Below are 25,208 nucleotides of genomic sequence, written 5' to 3' on the forward strand. Positions count from 1 at the left end.
ATATGTCCATACACAATATTTAGGGTATCTGCATTTGATATATAGGGTCCATCACTAAGTTATGTCTTAAAGCATTGGTTAATATTATTTTTATTTTTATATCAATTTATCCATTTGAGGATAAATGTGTTTAAATCAGCAAGTATGAGGGATCCCTGCCAGGTTGTAATGTTATATATAGAGCTGGGACATTTTGGTTTAAATTAGCAATCATGGCTATACTTAATTATAAAATTACTACCTGGAATTTTTTGACCATCATGGCCATTTATAATATTTCATCTTTACTGTAGCCAGGTAAGTCAAAATATGCTTTTATAACCTTTCCCCCAGAAATAGCATTTCACAAATAAGATAATTTGTAATTACCCTCTTTGGATTATGTCAGTATAATTATCTATTCTATGCAAAATAGACCTATACTTTTTTAAATCTTGCACTCTGAAGTCACCTTTTTTATGAAAGCTTTATTTTTTCTTGGCTGCATAGCTGATAAGTGTCGGGCATATTTATAAATAATTATAGTAAGTTTGATTCAAAGTGAAAGCTATTTCTAAAAGAATGTGCACAACAAGTTTACACAATTTATTTTACAAAATCGTGCTTAATTCCTCATCTCTTCATTCTTTCAGTTTCTTTGTTTATTTCCTTTTCTCCACATTAGTAATTTTCAGAGGTTTCGAACTCTACCATTCTCGGAATCAGCGATAGAGTCCTCTCTCCCAAGCACATGGTTAGCGTGAAGTCTTTAAGCCATTAAAATCAAAAGTGATTGTTTTTTGGTTTGTCCAATGTAAACACAGCCCTTGTTGCAATATGTGATTAACAGACTGAATAACTGTTCCAAATGCTTGAGTGAAGTCTCTCCAGGACTCGGAGTACATCTTGGATCAATTAATATGGTTCATTTCCAGTCACGCCTCAGCAAGTATTGAAGAATTTAAAAAGATAAACTTTGTTTAACGAAATTACCTGGTGGCTAATAGTTGTTCTCAATAAATACCCATTGTTTCATTCAATTGTAAATTCTCGTCGCTATTCTGATTTCAGGCTCTGTTTCATTGTGTTACAAACGATTTCGATTCAAAAAAATGTGAATTACGTAAATTTGAGGTTTCCGCGTTAAGGTAGCCTTTTCTTAATGCAATTAATTCTGAAATACGATGAAGGTATTGTCAATGGTTATTCTTCGAACGTGTGTCAATGTATGCACCTTTACAACTTACATACAATGCGATATACGGTTTGATTTTTACTAATTGAACATCCTGGGACAGAGGGGGTCTTTATATCTGAAACAACTGTCGAAACTTCAAACTTGTTCAAATCCTCCCACACCATCGCAAGACAAAGAAAAAGAGAGAACTTTAGCGGCATCTTTGGGCAACAACAATCACAGAAATCAATATAAACAGATCGATATAAAGTGAGATTGTAAACAATCTATGCGCCAAGCAAGTGTATGTAACAATTCCATTATTTCTAATGTATATTCTGTCTGTTGTGGTACTTAACACGCGATTGGGTCTAAATGCGCTGCCGGCAGAAATGGGTCAGTCTAATCTAGGATTTTGTAGATGAAAAGAAAACATTCTACCAGCGAAAATTAAGATTCTCGCGTTCAATAAAACTTTTTCCTCATGGTATTGCTATGGAAAAAGAAGGGGCGCAGACTTCGAGGTGGCGGGAGAGTAGAAGCCACCTCGCTAAAGTCTTTTCCGCTGCTGCATAAGGTGTTTCTTTGCTGAAGGCAATTGTATCTTTGGGAAATCCACCTCTGTGTGTGTAATGTAATTTTGTTTTTTTTTGGCAAGCGCTTTTGGAGAGTAGTGGTCCCGATGTTGTTAGATGCCCCAATGCATCCTCCTGCCTCCAGCAAGTCCACAGCTTCCTTGCTGCTGAGGAAGAGCGTCCCTTCTGCCTGGTGTATTCCGCTTAATCTGCCCCATGTCCTTTTCTATTTTTCCAATCTTTCCAATGTTCGTGTCATGACCCTTTCTGGTTGGTTGCCGCCAGGGACACAATAAACTGTGAAAACATTATGCTTAAATAAAAAATAACGGGCCAATTAAATATAACAATCCTCTTACTCTGCCAGTGTTAACCATAAGGTTTTCTCTGTGGTATATTTAAATCAGACATGGTTTTGACCTATCAACATTAATAATGCACATTAGTACTGTATTAATTAATTAAGGTGCGTGTTGACATTGATGTTATTTTTTCATCTTCAATGAAAACATTTTGATGTTTTGTAGAGATAGTTCAATCAATAGTTTTACGAAGCAAGATATAGACCTTATGAAAATCATACGCATTGTGAAAGTAGTTATTTTGCCTGTACAATTCACGTACCTTAACATTTGTTAATACCTTGCAATGTAATTGCAGAGGTTTGCGATAATCAATAGGAGGAAAACACCACTACAATTGACAAGCATAGAGAAATAATCAAACGTCATTACCCGTGTGAGATTTTATTCTCCCCTCAAACCCGGAAGTAAGCAATAACCGTTCTACTCCCCACAACACGTGGAGTGCAAGTCTGATTTACCAAATATAGTCGCACAAAGAAAAATGGGAATTTGCCGATCAAAGATCAAAGTGCCAACAACTCCACCTCGAATCCCTCCTCCACCATTAGTCCTCTTACAGAACATCAATTTTTCACACATCAATGATGGCTTAATAATAGTTGAAAGACAGTTGCACAAGGATGCAAATCTTGCCTTTGTCTTTGTAATGCTTTATAATGTGCATGTGCTGATTTAATATAGCTAAGTAAAAGCGATCCCTTTTGTATTAGGGCTGCAGAGGCGTTAGTAATCGCCCGAATCAAAGGAGATGGAGAGATGTTAATTCCCCGTACAGTTTATACACAGCATGCTCATTTGATGCACCAACACATTTCATTCATAAGCTGGTCTAATAAAAGGGCAGAAAATAAATAATTGACCATCACATAAATATTTGAAACAAAAATTGTGTAAAAATATTGGGTATGCAATGAGTAGAATGTATTGAATATGAGGTATTTTTGTATTAATCTGTTTCCAAATAAATTAGCCAACTGTGTGCGAACTCCCGGATAATATGTTGTTTTAATCATTTTTGAGGCGGTTTACAGTAACTGCAAAATGCAAAACGCTGCAAAATTTGAAATAATCTCTTATATTAAGCTACTGAGAGTGTTCTTGCAATATTATCGGACCTTCCTTAGCGCTAGTGAACTTGAATATTTCAGTTAATATTTAAGATTATATCTATACGGCTCTGTTAAACTCGAAATACGGCACGGTCCAAAGTTTCCGTTAAAAAATCCTTATCGCTTCGTCTGTAATATTGTTAAAATTACTATTATTATCGCGCATACTCGCGAAAATGTTTAAAGCAGTATTTACGTGGTTTTGCCAGCTACGCGGTAATAACGGTAATAGATGACAATACTTCGTGTCAAAGAGGTTGTTGCACACTTAAAAACTCCGCGATATTTACAAATACAACGCATTTCGGTTCAATGACATATTAATTATTATTGCGGATTTGAAATGGTTTCGTGTTGATTAGCACGTGCAGTTAGAGATCTGGTCAAATCAGGGATTTAACACACATAAGAAGATGTGCTAGTTTAAAAACAACCGCTTGATTCACCATATGTATAAAAAAAGATCGATTGCTTGTAAGGCTAAGGCAGCATGTTGCAATAAAAAAAATCTAGGAACCCTTGACGGGTTGATGGAAAAACTGGAGCAAAAGTTAAGATGATCAAAACAGAGCAGAGCAAAGAAAAAATACATAAAAAAATTTGAGGAAATCAAGTTCAAGGGCTTTTGATTATCACTAAAAAACCTCAGCCAGCCCCTCTCCCTCTCTCTGTGTTCCCTTTTAATTTATTTATGCAGACGTCATGGAAGTCCCTCCTCATTACTCGATACGCATTGCCCTCTTGTGCATCTCATTAGTTTGCAAGCGGGACAGTCTGTGGAGCTTTTCCTGTCAATCAAAGTGTCAATCAAACAGCGGCGAGCCTTTGAAGTGGAGCAGCCGCCGCCGAGTCTGCAACAACTTCACTCCGAGCAGGAGAGCTAGCTCCTCGGCGTGCATTCACTAACAATTACCGCTCCTGCAATTTATTTACTTACTCCCAGACAGCGAGGGGGGCAAGAAGAAGGAGGAGAAGAAGAAGAAAGAGAGAGAGAGAAAAAGAAATCATACTTGCGACGGATTAACAACCCCCTCCTCCTTTCCCCACTCCTTTCCCCTCTCTCTCCGAACGAGTTGCAGCAAGTCGATCACTTTATAAAAAAAGGGGGGAAAAGGGGGCATTTAAAAAAAAAATTAAAGATGCCGCAGCTGAACAGCGGTGGCGGCGACGATCTAGGGGCCAATGATGAAATGATCTCTTTTAAAGATGAAGGGGAGCAGGAAGAAAAGATCTCGGAAAACGCTTCTGCAGAAAGGGATTTAGCAGACGTCAAGTCTTCATTAGTAAACGAGTCAGAGACCAACCAAAACAGTTCATCAGACTCCGAGGTAAGGAGCAAACCTCTTGTTTATGTATTTTTAAAATATGTGAGGGAAGAGAAAGTGTGTTTCTGTATGTGTGTGTGTGTGTGGGTCATTATTAGTTGCAACACCCACACAAAAAAATCTCCATCTCATACTTAGCAGGCGTGAGATTGCGTATTTATTATGTTTTATTTCACCAGTTTTTAAAATAAATACATTCTTACAACCTGATGATCTCTGCTAAATAATCGCAATTCTTGTTTCTCGCCCTGACCCATCCACCATGTTCCTTTTAGGCGGAAAGGCGGCCGCCGCCTCGGCATTCAGAAACTTTTCGGGACAAGTCCAGGGAGAGTTTAGAAGAAGGTGAGTTGTTTGTGAAGGAGAAAAAAAAAGGAAAATGATTTTACTTATTTTTTGTTTGTCTTGCTAAATTACTTTAAACTGTTTTTTCTCGCTGAAGCGAGAGCGGCTACTTTTTTGGGGGGAAATTCCTCTTGTTTTTAAAAAGAAGTAAGAAAAAGTTTTGATCCCTAACTTTGTTTGTCACTCTCTCTCGCCTTCTTATTCCCCGCCATGTTTCTTGACCGAGTAGCAAAGAGGCAAGATGGAGGAAGTCTGTTCAAGGGCCCACCATATCCCGGCTACCCGTTCATTATGATTCCTGACCTGGCAAGTCCTTACCTCCCCAATGGATCTTTATCTCCCAGCGCCAGGACGGTAGGTTGTGCATTTATTTAAAATAAAGGAGCTTCTTTAACAAAAAAAAAGTTTTTAAAGTTTTGTGTTCCTGGATAATATTTAAGAAAATTACACAATTTTTCCCTTTTAATGAGCAGAGTGCTGTTTCCCCACCCCGTTTGCCACGTTTCTCCTCATGTTTTAGGTAAAGACATTTACTATAAAAATAAGGAACCCTCCCCTCCCCAAAACAACAGCTGCAAACTTATTTTTGATGCTCTGGTGACTTTTAAGAGCCCGTGCTGGGTATTTGAGTGCAGGAATTTTTGGGTGCAAAATAAGTCCCCCTCCCCCCTCAATCTTGGTTCAACAAGTGGATGTTGTTCAGATTTTCCTCTGACAGTTGCCACTTTCAAGCTCGATTGTTTCAGGGTCTTATTTTTCCTGTCACCACATTTTGTGTGTGTGCCTTTCTCTTCACACACAGGAATATCCTGTGTTTTTATTTCTGAAAGCTGACTGATTGTGTGTGGGGGGGGGGGAGAGAAGAGAGCGTGTTTTTGAAAACGGCAGCTTTTGTGAACAGTCATTACAGTAATTTGTAGAAAGCGATTTCGGATTCCCCCCCCCCCCGGTGTAGGAGACTCCGTTGCGGCGATTTGCTTTTGTTTTCGTGGAATTCCGATTAGGGGAGTCAGACCTTTTTGTCAAACCTTAGTTGTGCTGGAAATTTACAGGTCATCGTGCAATACAATGGGAGGCTCAGCGGGATATTACTCTTTTGCGATTGGGGCTAATTTGCTAGACTGGATGGGCTTTATGTCTCGTCCCTGTTCACCTCTACGATCTCTCGGAACTGTCAGCTCCCCTGAAATACCAGCAGAGTCACGTGAAATAAACTAGGGGGAAACTTTGATACTTTCTGACAAGAGGCACTGAACAGTGAAACTGCCCTCCTGGACTCGAAATCCTCGTTGCGTAGATACAAGGCATTTTTATTTACAATTTAGGCCCCTTCTTTCTCTCCTCCCATTTCTCCCCCCCCCCGCCTTTCCTAATCTGACGTCTCAGATTAATTCCACGTGTTGGATTCAAGAAAGGGGTGAAGATGTTTACAGCGTGATTTTTGAATCTGCTATGAGCGTCTGGGTTACGTTGGCTACAGTGGAGAAATCTGTGCTCTTTCTGTTGACTCATTTTATACTGAGACCACAATAGCAACTTTCAAAATGAGTCGAGTCAGACTTAATTTGAACAGCCTTATTAATAAATTTTTGGACTTTTGCTAAAAGGGTCTCAACTTTGCTGAGCTACGGATCAATTATTTTTGCAAGATGCAGTTTACCATGCAGTTTGAATCTTGTAGTTTTTCCTATATTCTATATTCTAGTTCCTATAAAATGAGATTTTTAACTGAAATTATAATTTTCGCTCACGTTTCAAATGCAGTTTTTAAAGTTTAACGACTTTGAGTTGAAAATAACTATTTAAGATATGAAGAGATTTCGGCAGAATCTTAGCAGAGCAAGTAAGCTTAAGAAATAAAAAAATGTTTGGCCGGTTTTAGAAAGACATCAGAGCTTGTGTAATTTTGGTTTAAAAATTCATTGCTTAGAAATAAATATATTTGGGTCCATCAACTTGCCGGGTATTGTGTACCGAAGTCGAATGTTTTGAGAGTACATGCACAATCACATGGGAGTTTTTTTTTGGTAGAATAACGTCGATCAAGTACAGGAGTACTATAGACCTTTGAAATATCCATTTGTACTTAAATTGCACGGTTTTCTGTGTTCAGTTTCTTTTGAGTGTCCATTAGTTTGAATTACTCTGCTTTAGGTCAGCAAATAGTAATAAATTTTAAAAAAAATAGTTCCTGAATTTCCAGCACATTCTTTTGGTTGGGGAGGGCGGAGGTGATGGCTGCAATCAGATGAGAAATGATTATAGTGCATTTAGTTTTGTAATTCAGGTGTTGTCGTAATGTGTTTTGTGCTAATTTTCAATTAAGGTTACATACATAGTTCCACCATGGGACTGTGGACTCAAAATGAAGGGCAAGCTAATAATATCCATTCCTGGAAATTATCTGGCTATTTTACAATGTAATCTGTATTACAATGCAGAATTATTTATCATTGCACAGTTCCTGTTTTACCTGGAACAATAGAATACTCATCATATTGAATTGACCAGGTGTTATTGGTCTTTTTTAGTAATAAGATTTGTGTGCCGTACGTATTATCAGCAGTTGATGTATTTAAAAAAAATCTTTCAGCTAGGGTTCAGTCACGCACTATTTCTTAGGCCTTTTCATGACTTGTATTGGTGTTTGTAAGTTAAATCAAATACCAACCTTTTATTGTTTTGCTCTGTTTGTGGTGACCTTTTAAATGTCGACGGTGCCAATTTTGCATGCTTCACAAAAGGTTATTTAAAACTATATTATGGATAGTAGTTTTTACACAGTGACCACAAATGTTTCAAAATAAACTTGCTGAAATTGGAAATAGCTGGTCTGTGATGAGCTATATCTTTTGAATTACAGCACAGTCAGGTTGAATTGAGCAATTTTTTGATCAGGTGCAGAAATATTTTGCCTTTAAGGTTAAATTGTAGAAGTGCTTCACATATGCATTTTCATTTTTCAGTCACTATCTTGACAAGAATGTACTTTAATTTCACAAGGATGTGGTTGCACTTTACCTCTGCCAGTCATTATTAGTACAGTGAAGATGTTCTGTAAATACTGCTTTCAAAATAGAACCCCTATTTTAATGGAAGCTATTTTAAAAGTGTTGTGGGTGATGCCAGTCTGCAGACACTCCTGATGCAGGCAACTGTAATTGTTATGTCGGGTGTATATCGAAACACTGTCTTATTGTTTTGAATTTGTACATCTGTATCTTGCTCTCGTAATTGAAAGAAAATGGTGGTTGTGGCTCAAAGAAATGAATTGAAATACTGCAAAACTGGCTGGGAACTCGTGTTCAGCATGACGTGCTTGGGAATGACAGCTGCAGAGATTTGTGAGAACATGACTAAAGTTGGAGGAGATGTTCCAGCTGTCCTATAGAAGTTTTTTTCCCCCTAACGGCTGGTTCTTCAGTTTCTGAGAGCTACATTTAACTCTAGAATATAGAGATGTGTGGCAGTGGAACTTTCAAGGGCTGGAGATCGTAGGAGAAATGCTGTTTTTCTTTCTGCCTAAAGGTGAATTAGTGAGTCAAAAGTTCCCGGTCTGACTTTGCAGCTACTGTGCGGCCAAAGTTGCACCTTGACGAGCCGTCAGGAAGAAATTTGCCACCCCCAAATCCTGGGCCGGCAATTGCAACCAAGTCATAAATCAGTTGGGATTATTTACGGCATGTGTCATATGTGAATGCTGAATTACCTGATGTCACACTGGCCTTGTACCCTGTGACCCAAGGAGGATCTGGGGGAGTGGGGTTTAATGCCAAAGAGAACTGGGGAATTAGAAGTGTGTGAGGATTAGTCAGGATTCATTATTTCTTGCAGTAATGTTTATTTGTCATTGGCTGCTTTCATTTTGCAGAGTTAACCCTCTGAATACATGCAGAATTGTAATCTGGATTAAGTGCGTTTACATAGGGTTTTAATTGTTTGTGGTAAAGAGTTGGTTAATGCCTTGCTCCCAGGTGTGTGTGAGATTTTGTAAGTGTCTTCCATCTAGTACTATGGTTACACATGTTAATTGTCCCTAATTGCTATCTCCAGGGGGTTTATGACACTGAATGGGTTCTTTAACACCACATCAGACCCTTTGCTGTGTGTCTGATGCGTCAGTAGTTGAGCAGTTTTAGCAAATGTCTTGGCATTTTGGTTTTGGATTGTGAAAGCATTAGCAGAGCAGGGTACGTTTACAAAGTCTGATTAGTCTGTCCGGATTGTTCACGGCCTGCCAGACCTGGAGTAATTTGCACAAGTAGGGCAGTGCAACTAAACCAGCGCGATTTTTAAAAAAAACAATAAATCACTTGCATATTTGTGCAGTGATTCAAATGGAATTGAGACCGCTCCCATCTCAACATGTGGTAAATTTAAATCAATGAATTGCAGATGTAGATTGTGGCGAGGTTTCTCAACAAATGGAAAACTTCACGCAGTAAATATTTACAAATTGATTTTGAGCACAAGGATTTCTTTTTGCTTTGTGTTCAGTTGGGATTACGTAGAACAGTACAGCACAGGAACAGGCCTTTCAGCCCACAATGTTGTGTCACACTAGCTAAAATGTACATTTTATAAAAAAAAACCCAAAATCTGCCCTATCTACAAATGAGAAAATCTGCAGATGCTGGAAATCCGAGCAACACACACAAAATGCTGGAGGAACTCCGCAGGCCAGGCTCCTACCTCCATCGCCCTCCATCTTCCTGGTATTCATCGGCCTGTCTAAGAACATCTCTTAAAAGGGCGGCACGGTAGCATGTTTTACGGTGCTGGTGACCCAGGTTCAATTCCTGCCGCTGCCTGTAAGGAGCCAGTGTGTTCTCCCTGTGGCTTTCCTCCTGGTGCTCCGGTTTCCTCCCACAGTCTGAAGTTAATTGATCATTCATTGTAACCACTCTTGAGTTTTGGAAAAAAGGTCACATCCCTTTTGAGCCTATCCCCTTTCACCTTCAATGCATGACCTCTGGTACTAGACGGGGTTGGTGTAGGAGGTGCTTAGGCCAATTCCTTAATTGAAAAGGAAGTACGGTACGTTTTCCCCTTTTCTGGTGAAGATTCCACTGTCGCTGATGTCCCTTTCTCTGTTTCACTCCGTTGAATTCACACTCTGGCTTTACATTAAAACTTTATTAAAATGACTGGAGATGCCAACCACTCCAAAACAGATCAGCCAGCTAGAAATGGCTGGTTAATTTAGAAATAGCACTTGCATCAGCAGAGAAATAATAACTATTCTAGGTGGATGGTGTAATTTGTAAAGGAAAGCTGTGGATGAATTGGCTCTTAGCCTGTCTTTTTCCAGCAAAACCCCCACCCCTATTCAATCCACTAAATCAAAGTATTGATGGCAGAGGCATCACTAATCAGTCACTCTAATTGGCAGTAGTAGAACGGCGGTGGGTGGTGCTGATGTTTGTTTATGGGTGGGGAATGGGTTGGAGGGTAAGGAAGCTCATTTTGCAAGGGTAAAAAGCAATTCCTTTGACAGAGTTTTAAACTTGGCCGGGCTGAGTCCTGTGTGGAATTTAGTGCACGCAGATGAGTTAATGAACTTGTTCTGCAGTTTGTTATGTGAGCTGCAGATTCTGGTGGGCAGTCTGGAGCTGTGCAGTAAGTTGGGTATTTGTTTCTGTTCTGCTTACTCCGGACAGTGCAGCAGGACTGGATTGTGGGGAGGAAGAACATAGCTATTGTTTGTTAAGGGAGTTGTATGCTGTATTTCAGCTACTGGCAATCAGTATTACACCCTAGCTTGGAAAAGTAAGAGATGTGAAACACTGCAGATGCTGGAAATTTCAGTCTGAAACGCGGGCTCTTCATTTCCCTTCATAGGTGCTGCATTTTGTTCCTCCAGCATTTTGTGTTTTACTTGAAAAGTGAGCTTTGCATAGAAACTGCTACATCAATGCAAGTTACTTCATGGGTCCAACGCTATGGTGGTGTGCTGTGAAACACGATTTCTGAGTAAAAATGGGTTGTACGATGCCAGTTCAATAGATTAGGTGCATATCGATCTGTGGGTGTTTATATTAGAACGTTGGCCAGTACAGGAACATGTACTGGCCAACGTTCCATGATGTCTGTGCCAACCGTGCTACCAGTTCAAACTAATGCACTCTGCATGTACGTGGCCTAGACCCTACTATCTGAGTTCCTTTTAGATGTTGATTTTGTATTCCACCTCTTTTATTGGTGCTATTCTAGAAGAACTGTTAAAAAACCTATTCTTCTTGGGGCCCTTTATCTAGGCCATCGATGACGTCCTGTCTCCAATATCTGAGGTTAATGGTATGGTTGGAGTTCATCAATGTTTCTGTGATCCATTGCATCCACTGTACAGGGGATTGGTCTATACAGCTTCACCAGAGCCCTGTTGGCCGGCCTTGCCCATTTCCATGATCTCTCACGTTTGGGCTTTGAGAGGCAAAGGAAAAACCTATAATCACCTTAAACTTTTCCCCTCTTTTAATCCCCTTAAGGCTCTAGTACTTAAAAAGTATATTGTATAAATGTTTATGTAACTGCATGGTTGAGCTATATAGAATTATAGTGTGATGTTGTTGCTAGCTGCTTCTTCCCGGATACGCGGGTCCCAATGTGGCCCAGGGTGCATAGGCATCTGTTTGTGTGTGCCACATGGGTGCGTGCCATGGAGCCTGTTTCAATTTGTGCTCCCAAGAGTGCTGATACGAGCAGATCTTGTTCTGATTTATGACTTGCCTGCTAATGAGACAACAACACTAAAACCAGCCATTCCAAAGCCCCAGGCAAACAACTGAAATGGGAGAATTTGACAGATGAGAATGAAAGGACAAAATATGACTGTTGCCTTGGTTTCTAGGCCTAGCTTTAGCAGACACTTGTGTGCCTCCAGTTTGGATTCTAGTATACATTCTTGAGGAAAATGCTGGCATATTTAGCTCAGGCATTGAACTTGGCTCCTCTGCTAAACCCTCCAGTTATCTGCTTTCTGATTTGCTGCAGGTGGAAAATCTCATCATGAAGTTGAGCTTTGGCTTTGATAACTCCTGTTACTCTTTTTCTTTTCCCACTTCCATGCTTGTGAGAGACTTGGCCGACCATCAGCAGAAATCTCAAAGGTGGAAAATTCACTACCAATGTTGCCCCTGCAGAATCCTTTAAGTTCCCTGGAAGAATAATCAAACCAGCATCTCTGCTTTCTTACAGACCAACATATCTATATGGTATTGACTCTTGATTGCACTTCTCCAGCTCTGTTGGGCAGGCCATGGTGGATACTCTATTCTGTGTTCATCATGAGATTAGTAGGCAGACAGAGGAAAAGGTTCAAGGATGTGCACAAGACCTGCTTGAAGAGAGGCAATATCTGTGTAGACTCTGGCCCATGACTGCTCAACGTTGAAAAGGAGCATTTGGGAGCCATGAAGCCACGCATTGGGAGCAGACAGAAGCCACATCATAAATTTCCCACCCATCTTCAGCTGGTCAGCCACCACCTATCCCATCTGTGGAAGTGTTTGTGGTTCCCAAGTTGGTCTCATTAGCTACCTCAGAGTCCACAAACCTGGAGTGGAAGTCTACACACTTGTTCTTTCTTGTCTTACCAATGCATCTTACTGTATTCAGTGAATGAAGACAGTATGACTGTGACAGTGGATGGAGAGGGTGTAATCCTGTTCCCATCTGAAGACTTCCCACTGTTTCTTGTGGGGATTGCATCTGGGGCGGACATTCTTTCCAGATTACTTTTCATATACAAGAAGTACTGAGGCTGCAATGGTCCATTGGCTGGGATTGATCAACTCAACATGTTTTAAACTGGCATCATGTTTCCTTTTTCTTTGAACTGGTTCCTGTGTGTTTCTTTGTTTCGTGCCTGTCTGTGGGAAGAGGGATCTCAGGGTTGTATACTGCACACAATACTTTTATAATAAATGTACTTTGAATCTGTTATTGCTCAACCGACTTTTCAATTATTAGGGAGCTTTTTTTATTTTCTGATGCAGTTTGACCTCACTGGTACTACAATTTGCATTCCCAGAATCAGAAATCACAATGTTTAGGCTAGTGAGGTAAAATTCAGCTTTTGCTTTGACAGATGATTTGGTTTATAGTGCGCTGACTGTTCACCTCCCCTGTCCTTTTCACAACAATGGGTCTGATCTCCTCTCACTTATATTTTTGTTACTGTTTTCTATCTCCTTTTGTCTTATTGTTGCACCTTGGAGAAAATCAACTCACTTTCTAATTCTGCTAATGTACTAACAAAAAATGGAAATCAGAATCAGCTTTAATATCACCCGCAGATATTGTGATTTTTTTTCTTTGTGGCAGCAGTATAAGGCAATACATAACAGAAAAAATGTGAATTATAATAGGTATATATGTGTGCATGTATAATATGTATATTAAAAAGCATGCATGTATTTGTGTGCGTGTGGATACATATGTTAAATAAGTAGTGCAAAAATAGAAATTAAAAAAAAAGTAGTGAGATAGTATTCATGGGTTCAATGTCCAGTCAGAAATTGGATGGCAGCAGGGAAGAAGCCATTCCCGAATCGTTCAGTGTGTGCTTTCAGGCTTCTGTACCTCTTTCCTGATGGTGGCAATGAGAGCAAGGCATGACTGGGTGATAGAGGTCCTTAATGATGGATGCCATCTTTTTGAGGCATTGCTCCTTGAAGATGTCCTGGACACTCCAGAGGTGTGTGCCCACAATGGAGCTGACTAAGTTTACACTCTAGCTTATTTTGATCTTGTGTTGTAGTCCCCGCCCCCCCATACCAGTTAGAGTTGCAGCCAGTAAGAATGCTCTCCATGCTACATCTGTAGACTTTAGCGAGTGTTTCTTGGTGACATACCAAATCTCCTCAAACTCCTAATGAAGTATAGCCTCATTTCTCGTTTGTATTTTTTTTGTCTGCATCAGTGTAACTTGATAAAGATTGCTGAACACAAAAGGGGTAATAGCCTCTTTTGTCAAAAATAATACTTTATCAGAAAACTTTTGAAAGTTTGCTGTTCAGGTTGGTTTGAAAAAGTGCAAGGTGGGGAAAGAAAAAATATTTCACTTAGAACTGCCTGTCCAGTGCAATTGCAGTATGGGAGATTAATAGATTGATGCTTTGAGAGTATGTGGTAAACTCTATTATGGCTCTGGGCAAAACTGCCAAGTTCACCCTCAGGCTTTGAGGGAGACTCACATTGAAGTGAAAAGCTGTAATGAAGCCATTTGTTCACTTATTCAAGAGAATTTGTGTTTTTGTTTCAATTTCTTTATTTTGGACATCAGAATGATCAGTTATAGAAAAACATTTTCAGAAGGCAATTGTGTGAATTTTGTAGGGAGCTCGTGTGCCAGATTGTGCAAACGTTTTATTAATTTATCTGGAGATACGCCGTGGAACTGGTCCCTTCGAGCCATGCTACCCTAGCAATCCATTGGTTTAGTCCTAGCCCAATCACAGGACAATTAACCTACCAACCGGAACATCTTTGGACTGTGGGAAGAAACTGGAGCACCTGAAGGAAACCCACATGGTCTCGGTGAAAATGTACAAACTCCTTGCAGAGGACACTGGGACCTGAACTTTGAACTCCCACGCGCTCCAAGCTGTAATAGTGTCATGCTAACTGCTACAATCAAGTTAACAGGCAAACGAATTTCACAACATAAGAGAATCTGCAAACATTTCACAACACATCAGTGATAATTCTGGTTCTGATGGATTGTCAATGAAATTTGTAGCCAATGTCAAGTCTGAAGGTTACACCCATCTGATGACTTACTTCAAGATAAGAGTTTTGTTCAGTCAAGAATATCATGGAAGCTCTGCAGGGTGAAATAATACACTAGCAAAAACATTTTTTCCCCTCCCATAAAGGGCATTCTCTGTACCTCTGAAATGCAACCCTCCTGGTAATACAATAGTAACTTGATGCAGAATCCTGCTCAGACTCTTTCCTAAGCCAGGTTGATTGGGATTGTTGCTTAACTTGATTCCACACTAGCTAGGAATTGAATAGTGGAACCTTCCCATAAATGTTTTAAATAATAAGGCTGTAGAGCACGTGGTTAATTTCAATTAAATGTTATGTTGATACCTTACAACGTACAATTGCAATTTTCTGCTGTTCCTTCTGTCTTGTAGAACGAACTGGGGGAAGAGCAGATCTTAGGCAGGAAGGGGGGAAAATTGAAGCATTCCTTTCAAAAGGTGACAGTGGAGGATAGAATTCCTTGGTCTTAAAAAGCAGAGAGGACAATGTTTGACAAAGAACTTTTGGGAACAGTGTTTTGGAGCTTGGAACAATGATGACTTAAAGATTTGTTAACTTTTATGAGGGAAGAAGGAGGAGATGATGGCATCGTGGTGCGATGATGCCAACGGCCAAGCCAGCAAACAGATAGTTGAGGTAGATTGGCAGATTCTAGAACCATAGAACACTACAGCACAGAAGTTGGGCCATTTGGCCCTTCTAGTCTGTGCCGGAACTTTATTCTGCTAGTCCCATTGACCTGCGTCCAGTCCATAACCCTCCAGACCTCTCCCATCCATGTATCTATCCAATTTATTCTTAAAACTTAAGGGTGAGCCCGCATTTACCATTCAGATGGCAGCTCATTCCACATTCCCACCACTCTCTCAGTGAAGCAGTTCCCCCTAATGTTCCCCCTAAACCTTTCCCCTTTCACCCTAACTAAAGCCATGTCCTCTCTTATTTATCTTTCCTAATCTAAGTGGAAAGAGCCATTTGCATTTACTCTGTCTATACCCCTCATAATTTTGTAAACCTCTATCAAACCCCCCCTCATTCTTCTATGCTCCAGTGAATAAAGTCCTAACCTGTTCAATCTTTCCCTTTAACTCAACTCCTGAAGACCCAGCAACATCCTAGTAAATATTCTCTGCACTCTTTCAATCTTACTGATATCCTTCCTATTGCTAGGTGGCCAGAACTGTGCACAATACTCCAAATTTGGCCTCACCAATGTCTTCTACAACCTCACCATAACATCCCAAATCCTGTTCTCAATCCTTTGATTTATGAGTGCCAGGATGCCAAAAGCCTTCTTTACAACCCTGTCTACCTGTGACACCACTTTCAGGGAATTATGTACTTGAACTCCCAGATCCCTTTGTTCCTCTGCACTCCTCAGTGCCCAACCATTTATTATGTGTGTCCTACCTCTGAAGGAATTGCAAGGATTTAAAGGCAGTGGCCATGTTGATATACATGTGCAGGGAACACTGGCTCAGATGTAGAACCGTTTCAAGGGGCAGATTGGGTTGCAGGTCATGAGCTGCAGCAATTAATGTTTATCAATAAATTCTGCAGCAACCTGGTCTTCATATGGTTGTGGCCTGCTGGGTTTAAACTGCCGGAAAGGAGCCATAAAATAAGCTCAGAGGGATAAAAAACAAATTGCTTGGCTTGGCTGTAAAATAAAGCAATGTCGTTAATTTGTTGTCATTTCAGTGATTACAGGAGTGGGGAAAAGTAGAGGATTTACAAAAATAGGATGGTAATGAAACACTATGATGAAGAAAATGCTTGGAATTTCCAAATTAAACCTGAGTGCAAACTGTTGAATGGACACCTGGATTACTGCTGAGGCCCTGTTGGTGGGGGTGGGGAAGAAGCTGGTTCTGGTTTCGTGACAATCTGATTCCTTGGCAGAAGGGGGAGGGGTTGGTGTCGTCCAGCCTCCACAGGGATTGCCTCAGGCTGTACTGGTGCTTTGAGAAGGGAAAGCCTGGACATGTTACCCTTAAAATTTCAATTAGACCACTGGGAAATGAATAAACTAGACAGAGAAAGCTACATTTGCTAATTTTGTACTCCGGAGTGAGGGGGGGGGGGTGGGATTGGTAGTGGATGGGGATGGCTGACGGTAAATAGCTTCTCAGCAGTCTCCAGGGCAGGAATTTCAGGCTGGCAAAAAGCATTGCAGGGAACAAAAGGTGTTTGAGTAGTACTTGGAATTGCTGTTAATGTTAGGATAATTAGAGTAGCCTTGCCAAAGAAAAGGAGTGGAGGGCCCAAAGGTGTTTTTCTGAAAAGGGTTTTGGGTTTGGGCTTCATTATAGTCTTGAGCAATCCATGTGTGTGGTTCTTCTCCATTCTCCCAAATTTGGCCCCATCTTGTTTTTCAGGACAAATGGATGTTGTTCTTAAAAACCTTCAATCCTTAAGAAAACAGCCAAGGATTCAATTACTATACAGGAATTTGAAGGGGAAAATAGGTTCATTTGGAGGCCTTGTTTGTACTGTGGCAGTCACAGTTAATGTTAATTGTCCAGAGTGACTTCCTTCCATTGTATTAATAAATACCCTGGATTTTTTTTCGCACAATAGTTACCTGCAGGTTGTAAAGTGCAGTGAATGTCAAGGTGTGTGGCCTTTTTGATTCTGGAGTTGGTGAGGCACAAAAGATATTATTGGCACAAATAATTATTTTGGGGGTGAAGAAAGCCATTGCCAATTTGCAGACATTCAGAACACAGCCACTTCTTGCTCCATTTCCTGTCCCTTGTCCCGAGATACCGGACTTTCTCAATTGCTTGGTTTCTTTTGTGTAGGACAGAAATGTTTAATTTGCACTCCCGGTATTTGTGAGTAGTTTAGTGAATTCTTTATTGATTTCAAACTTGTTTTCTGTTCTGCAGTATCATTTTCATTAAAATTGACTACAGTACAGTCATCTGTGACCAGTTAAGATGCCTTCATGAGATTGTTCATACTTTTGAATCAGTTGCCCATTTTCCTTCCCTAAATTGGAGCTCTCACTGCAGACCGCAGCTCTCACAAGAAGTTTTGGATATGTGGTTTATATTTTTTTTTAAAAGATCACGTCTGTGGTGCAGGGATGAAGATGACATGATGATTAGCTGTTTGGAATGGGGCAATGCTGAATGTGTGGTTTTTTTAAACCACCTTAAATTTGGTTCAGCATTGGTTTTACCGTCTCATTCTCAAGCAGTGGGATAGTTGGGAGTTTTCCTACGTGGCCCTGCTATAGGGAGTAGCAATGTTTTTTGGTATATTGTAAATGTTGCATTGTATGCAATTGTATAATTCTTGTCTTGATTCATCATTGCCTTCTGATGTTGTTTGTTAATTGATGCTTGTTACATACAGAATTGACATGGTTGCAATTCAGCAGTTCCTTGGATGAAGTGTTTTCCATGGTGTATACTTTTGCTGGATTGACAAAATTTTTATTGTTTGGTGTGAAAACTTCAACATATTTTACAGGTTTGTGCTGATAATACCAGATTTTTTCCATGCTTTTATTCTAAATGTTCATTTGATTTGAGTGTTGGCCTGTCAGTTAACTTTTTATTACATAAGATAGAGTAAGTTTCTAGTCTATGTTTACTTTTGCTAATACCCATTGGTTTAATCTAAATGAACTGTGCTACTAAAATTAGGAAGTGTTGGTACATATTTAGTGTGTTGTTTTTCAGTATGCATATTTTAAGAAGGCTTGGAATCTTGCTATTGTCAGTGTGACGAGATTACTCCTCACTAGAGGGGCAGTGGTTTCACTCTATTAAGATTTGTTTGTTTGTTTGGCCAACAAGGAGTTTGGACGCTGATTGCACATTGTGAGATTAAGCAGGGGTTAATGTCTTGTACATGAACAGGGTCTTATCATTGAGTTTAAAAATCCAAAGCTTTTTAAGAGCACAGTTGCTGTTAACGAGAGTCCAATGCAATATGTGTCAGTACATTTTCTTTTATCAATCTGCATGTATAGTATAAATTTGCTTTTGTTTTGCACATGTAGAAAAATATAATCTTTGAACTTCATTGGACGGAAGAGTGGGTTAAAGGCTGTAGCTATAAATCATTTGTATTGAATACTGGTCACTTAATTTCCAGCTAAATTAACCCATTCCTACCCACATGGTATACCATTAGCTGAAATTTAAATATTTGAGCTGAAAGAGGACGTGAGCATTTTCAGTCATTTTAAATAATTATGGTCATTTGCAAGTCGTTTTTGGAATTGGCACTATTCAGTTTGCTAATTGTGAGATTATGTCTGTACAAACTGGATTTAAACTTCTCATGCCTTCTGCTTTATTGTTTCATAGAAGCCTCTGATTTCAAAACCAAACACACTGAAGCAGATGGAATTTCAATTGCATATTCATATAGTAAATAGTCCATTTTCCCCCCTTTTAAAAAGAACAAGACTAAAGCTTTGGCAACTAAAGTTGGAAAGGGAGTTTGAAGCAGTTATCTAATATGTAGATTGATGGATTATCTTTGTGTACTGATTAACAGTGTTCTGTGTATAATGTTCAAAAATGCACCACCATTATCAAATGTATAGGCATAATTTCTAAAATGAAGTTGCTCTGATGGTTTGTAACTTGATTGTTACCATGTGGAATGTAGGTTTTTTTTATATAAGGCCAGGAAATTGATTATAACAATGTGACAGACTTGGATTGGTGCAGTTGGGCAGGGCAGGCATTCTTTCACTTTTGGCCTTTATTTAATAATAGGTTTAAATATCTGTATCCTGACAATATTGTCCAACATATAACACTCTCTTCGACACCAGCTTGCATTTGTATAACACCTTTAGGCACGTTGCAGGAATGAATTTGGGTATTATTGAAATTCCAGGCTGTGGAGTAAGCCTTGGGCTGATTCGCCTTTCCTCATGTAATTACTCTTGACAAAAGTGGCTCCGTACTGAAGCATGGTTACTGTCAGTTTGATGACCTGAAGTTCTTACACCTTCTCTTTATTGATAATGTGATATCTTTAACATCCTTTACCCCTGTCCAGACCAGCATCAGAAGTTTGGGGAAAAATGCAGACTTGTTGGGTCAATGTGTCAGATGTTAAAATTCAAAATGTACATGTCTTATTGCAAGCTCTTAGTTTAACAGCTTTCAAGACTTCCTAATGGAAATATGGAGATTCACAAAAACAATATATATGAAATGATGTTTTTGCAGTATTAATTAGTGCTAACTGCAAAATTTAAGCTGACTAATCAGTGGAATGTGAAGGTGCATGAAATGTCTGTTCAAAATGTTCCATGATGAATTCCTTTTGATGTACCTGTCTATTGTCATGTAGACTGGTCTGACATCCACACAGCAAGATCCCAATATTAGAATTCTAGGAGTGACTGCTTTTTTTTCTGGGGGTGGGTGTGGGAAGAAATTGTTGCAGGCACGTTGGATGGCAGTGGAGTAAAGTCCCACCTCATTCTTAACTTTCACGTTGTCTTCGGTACTGCAATGCTTGTTAATATCTGGATTGGAGAGTGAACTTCCAATCCAGCGATTGTGGTGAGAATGTCAGCAAAATGTACTAAACTGATAACCTTGTCATTGTCAATACCTGTGCAGGAATAACTTCACAGTCAATATGAAGGCCAGTGAGCGTTAAAGATATAAGGCATTCTTCTGTACATCAGCTAACAGGACCAAACATGACCCAAAACAGACTGCAGCAGTTCAGGAACATTCAGAAAGTGCATAAATTACTAGTAGACTGCAGTAAATGGAAACTTGGGCTTTAGAAGATGCCTTGATGAGAACAGAGGTCAACTGAATTTTACTTACTTCGGTTGTACAGTTTTCAAAAAGGAACCACCGTAGAATGCTGTCTCCTCTATGTATCTCCTCTGTTGCTAATCCCAAGGCTGAGAAATCTGAGGTAAAATTTAGAATAATCATTTAAAATGATTGTGCAGCACATATTTCTCATGAAAATCTCCTTTAAGATCCTGAATACATTTTTAACTTTTTTTGTGATTAGATTTTGTTAAATTTAATTGTTTTAAACTATTAGGTGTGGAAATTAATTACTTAAAGAAAACAAATCAGTTTCTCTATAGGATAATTGATAATTAGGCCAATCGGCCCAAAGAGTTTGTTCCACTATTTCATCATGGTTGACCCATCTTCATCCCCATTCTCCTGTCTTCTCCCCATATCCCTTTTACGCTGAATCTCTGTGCTTTTGCTCCGTACTATTTATAAGTAACATGGTAGATAATTAGAATGAATGTATTGGTCCTATTTCATATTTGGTTGATTAAATTTGCTAGCTATTCTTGCATCTGCCAGCTGAGCTTTCAGATTATTGCTGAGTGTAATGGGTTTGTATTGAAGAGATTTACGTTGTCAAATGTACTGAACCACAGCTTTTGGCTTAACTGGAGATTGAACCTGGGCGATCAGGTAGTTGCTGAAGAACCCAACTCCTGAAGCAAATCAGGATGTTCTTGCCTGTCAGCTGGCATTCTTCTGTTACACAGTACCACAGATGGTTTAGCAGGGCCAGGATTTCACTTATGTTTGTGATTTAACAGCGCCAGAGTTTTGCACATGACAATTGTCATTGCAGTTTAGATATTATCAGGTAAAACATTTTGAAATGCCCTAACATACAAATATTTCCTTTTTTCTTTTTTGCCGTGATTTACACAGGAAAGTAAAGGATGATATATATTGTAAGAGGGATGTCGTGAATTTGGTATTGTAACTGCTGCATTTTCAGGTTGATTTGGGGTTCTAGTCAGGCCTGTGCTCATTTAGAAATGTTTGCATCATTGTCTCTGCCATGCAGTAAGAATATGAAACTTAGCAGTTTTGTACAGTCCTGGTATCTACAGTGGACGCTTTCAAAGAAAACCAAGAGAGGTAGCTCTCACTTTAATTTTTAAAACTTTTGTCCATTTATCACCTCCCAGGGAAGTCTTGGGCCACTGTAGCCTACAAGAAATTGGGGTGGCTGGCCAGCTAAGATGGCACAGAGATGGAATAGAACCTGTGATCCTATAGTTTTAATGCTATAGTGTAATTCCAAGTGATATTAACTGTTATGCATGTATAACCCAACTGCTCAGTTCTTGCCTATCCAAAATTTAAGTCTCTTGCATTCTGTAGGACTGCAGGGAATTCTAACCGAGCTCCTCTGTCGTTGTCCATCTTTCAGCCTTTTCTAAGTCTTTGGTGATTTTCCTTGTTGGGTTTAGATTGTTGGAGGTTACCAGCAGTGACCCCACCCCCACCCCATTACCGTCTTTACTCAAAGTGACTCCATTATCCATGTGAATATCAGTTTTGGAGAAGGTGCAAACTCATAAACTTGTGCAAATGCTTTTGGCTCTTGCTGCAGCAAAATAACTCCTGAAGGGTCATGTCAGCTTCCTCCTTCGTATGTCCTGACTGACTCGATGAGTTTGTCAGGTGAAGGGTGTTGGGAAAGACTCCATCTTCTACACCTGCATTGGCTTAACAAGTTGGAGACCAAAAGTAAGCTTTCTCCTTTAAGCACCAGAGGCAAACACTAGCTGGAAATTCTTCCTGTCTGTCCGATGAACTTTGAATGCTTGTACTGTTGGTCTATTTGTCAAAAGATTGTGTGCTGTTTTAATTAGCTCCCCTCTGAATCTCAGTAAATATTTCAGATGTTAAAGGCAGAAAACGTGGAAACAAAGTGATTGAAATCGTATTCCATGCCCAACTGACATGGTATCGTATCTTGTAGAAATGCGTGTAATGGGGCTGAGGAGTTTCTGGAGGTTTGCAGATAATGAGGATTGTTTTAGACGGGTGGGGGGTTGGGGGAGCGGTTGAGGGTAGTGAGAGGAGTTGTTTACACAGCTGAATTGGTGCTGTTGCCTAGGAGGTACATTGTTCCATTCTGTTTTTTTTTAAATACAGAAGAACTCATCTCCTAGCAATTCTGCACGAGACTTCAGCTGTCTAGCAGTCCTCATTACCACTTCTGTTCTGTGTAACATTGCCTGGCCCCGCATTGGGTTTCATCATTTGTAGTCTTGTTTACTTAGGAACTCTGTGCATGAAACACTGGGGTAGGTGCTTTAAAAACGGGAGGCCGCACTGTTTACTACTGGCTTGAATGTCATCAAAACAATCCTATAAATGGTTTCCGAGTGAAGTATTTGCATGAGACTGAAAAGCTTTGTTATGCAATATTTCTAACCGTTGCAACTCTTTCCTTTTATTTGCTGTCTTGTTTTATTTAGGATTTATTGGTATTATTATTGATTGAGATAGACTGCAGAGTAGGCCTTTCCAGCTCTTAGCCCACACCACACCACCCTGCAACTCCCCAATTTAGTGCCAGCCTAATCATGGGACAATTTACAATCACCGGTTAACCTGCCGACCGGTGGGAGGAAACGGAAGTGCCCACAGGAGACTCATTTGCTCACGGGGAGAATGTGCAAACTCCTCACAGACGGGGGCAGGAAGCGAACCTGGCTCACCTGTACTGTAAAGTGTTGTGCTAACCACTATGCTACTGTGCTGCCCCAAGGATATTTGAGAGGGCAAAGGAAAGCTGCTTCAAAGTTATTAGAAACACGCAAAAGCCTGCAGATGCTGGAAATTCAGGGCAACACACACAAAATGCTGGAGGAACTCAGCAGGTCAGGCAGCATCCATGGAGCAGGGCAAATGGTGACGCTTTGGGCCGAGACCCTTCTTCGGGTCTCAAAGTTATTAGAATTTTATATTTTATTTTGGGGAGTGGAAATATTAGGAAGTTCCCATGATTACAACTAGTAAAAGATAAGTATTGCAGCCAACTTACTGAATAAAATTCAGAATTTTTATTTTTTTTGTTAATGTGGTTTGGTGTAATGTAGCAGTTTAGTTAAGCAGATATTACTTTCTCCATTTATTTTTTAAAATCTCCTTTAGCAGCACACTTTTTGAAGAGAAACGTGTAATGACCCCTGTGCTTTAGGAGCATTGACTTGTTAATCCTCTATCCAAATGGAAGACCAGTAAGCACAATTCATCTTGGCGAGCCGTGTGAGGACCTGACGCTGCGTTTACTGGAGCAGATGTTGACATACGGGCAGTCATAGAACTAATTGTTGTTTGAATTACCCGTTATGATATGATGACAAATCTCCTGTGTTCCTGCCACTGGAGCAGAAAATGTAGCTTGAATTGGAATGATGTTAGCAAGTGTAAACTGTATTTCAACAAGATGGATAAATGCAATTATTGAGGAGACCTGTAGAGAGAAAATCCATTTAAATCTCGTAATGTTAAGCAGAGCACTGGTTAATTCATTTGGGCCAATTTGCAGGTGATATACGAGTGTCGGTGCACATCAGTCAAAAGAGGGATGGATGTGTTAAGAGTGATTGGATGCGCTGAAGCAGATGTTGGCTGTTTCTTGCTGGGACAGCAACAGAGAGGGGCACTATTACAGCTGCTAGTACAAATGGATTTGGGAAGCTCAAATGGCAAAAAGATGCACTAACTAATACTGTCGAAGCAGCAAAGTGTAGACACAGCTACAAGAGAATGAGCCTGTTTTCCAGTAACCATTGAGTGTTTGAATAATTGCTCCCCCACTTTTTTTTAAAAAAAGCAATATTTTGGAAATCAAACATAGGCGATGAAAGCAGGTTAGCACTCTGTGTGAAAAACAGATGTAATTTTAAAAGTTATTTTTCTGTGAATGAAGAGGACGTTTCATCTGGTGTAGTTGCTTTTTGTTTTACGTAAAATAATTGGAAGTGGTTGGGGGTACCAAATTTACGTGCTTTTTAAAAAAAGCTATTAATCTGTTTATGCGTTTTTATTACCATATAAGGTTAATATGGTAACATATTGTGTAGTAATATATATTTCTGCCTCTCAGCAATCTATAAATAGGAAAGTTCTTAGTAGTTCCCCTCTCTCCAACAATTGCTAGAGTTGCTCATTACATTTTTCCTGCCAGCCATCAAGGCCCGTGGAAAGAAATAAAAAGAGGATGTAGTCTTAATTCAGCAATCCCAATCCTTCCTGAGACAGGCAAGATACTCATTGTCACGATTTTTAAAAATTTTTGGCTAGGGGTGGGGGTGGTGGGTGATGGATAGACCTGCACCCATTTATACATATGCTATGAGGGAGATCAATCCAGTATGCAAATCCAGAACACAAGTGGTTTTAGTAAAAGGAGAATTGTTTCACAGTTTGAAACCACAAATATAAAGTGTGCAGGTTTCTGATTTCAAATTGCTTAGCTCATTATTGTCCTCTGCCTCAGCGTACATGGCTTTAAATGTGAGTGTTAGAATTCATGTGAACTGTCTATGGTTAGCTTGGTTTGTGGTTTCAAGTGTAAAGTGCAGTCTGTTGATCCTGATTGCACATTTTGGACCTTATTCACGCGGTTCCTCTTTTTTTTAATATAAATTATGACTATGCAAAAACTTGCTGGTTTCTACTATTGCCTTCCGTTGTTGCGCTTTGTTACTACAATTTAATTAGATCGGCTGCTTTCACTCAGCGGTTTCTTAAAGATGCGATGTGATTAGTTCA

The 25,208-nt window shown here is 39.7% G+C and overlaps 1 protein-coding gene across 42 annotated transcripts in view; it reads left to right on the forward strand.

Annotated features, from left to right (window-relative positions):
• The first annotated feature begins 3,995 nt into the window (after window positions 1–3,995).
• The window catches only part of tcf7l2 (transcription factor 7 like 2), a 191,809-nt gene continuing 170,596 nt past the window's right edge, over window positions 3,996–25,208 (forward strand). For 17 of the 42 annotated variants that reach the window (XR_012096141.1, XM_073027743.1, XM_073027744.1 and 14 more), the window contains exons 1-3: window positions 4,001–4,533; window positions 4,806–4,875; window positions 5,105–5,229. Coding sequence is in view for 41 of the 42 variants with exons in the window: in XM_073027743.1 (XP_072883844.1) it covers window positions 4,345–4,533; window positions 4,806–4,875; window positions 5,105–5,229 (384 nt within the window). In the remaining variant the exon portion in view is untranslated. Of the gene's footprint in view, window positions 4,534–4,805; window positions 4,876–5,104; window positions 5,230–25,208 lie in introns of all 42 variants that reach the window. The other 25 variants (XM_073027732.1, XM_073027736.1, XM_073027737.1 and 22 more) reach the window with 7 other exon arrangements.

Source organism: Hemitrygon akajei, chromosome 23, assembly GCF_048418815.1.
Source record: "Hemitrygon akajei chromosome 23, sHemAka1.3, whole genome shotgun sequence".
Lineage (NCBI taxonomy): Eukaryota > Metazoa > Chordata > Chondrichthyes > Myliobatiformes > Dasyatidae > Hemitrygon > Hemitrygon akajei.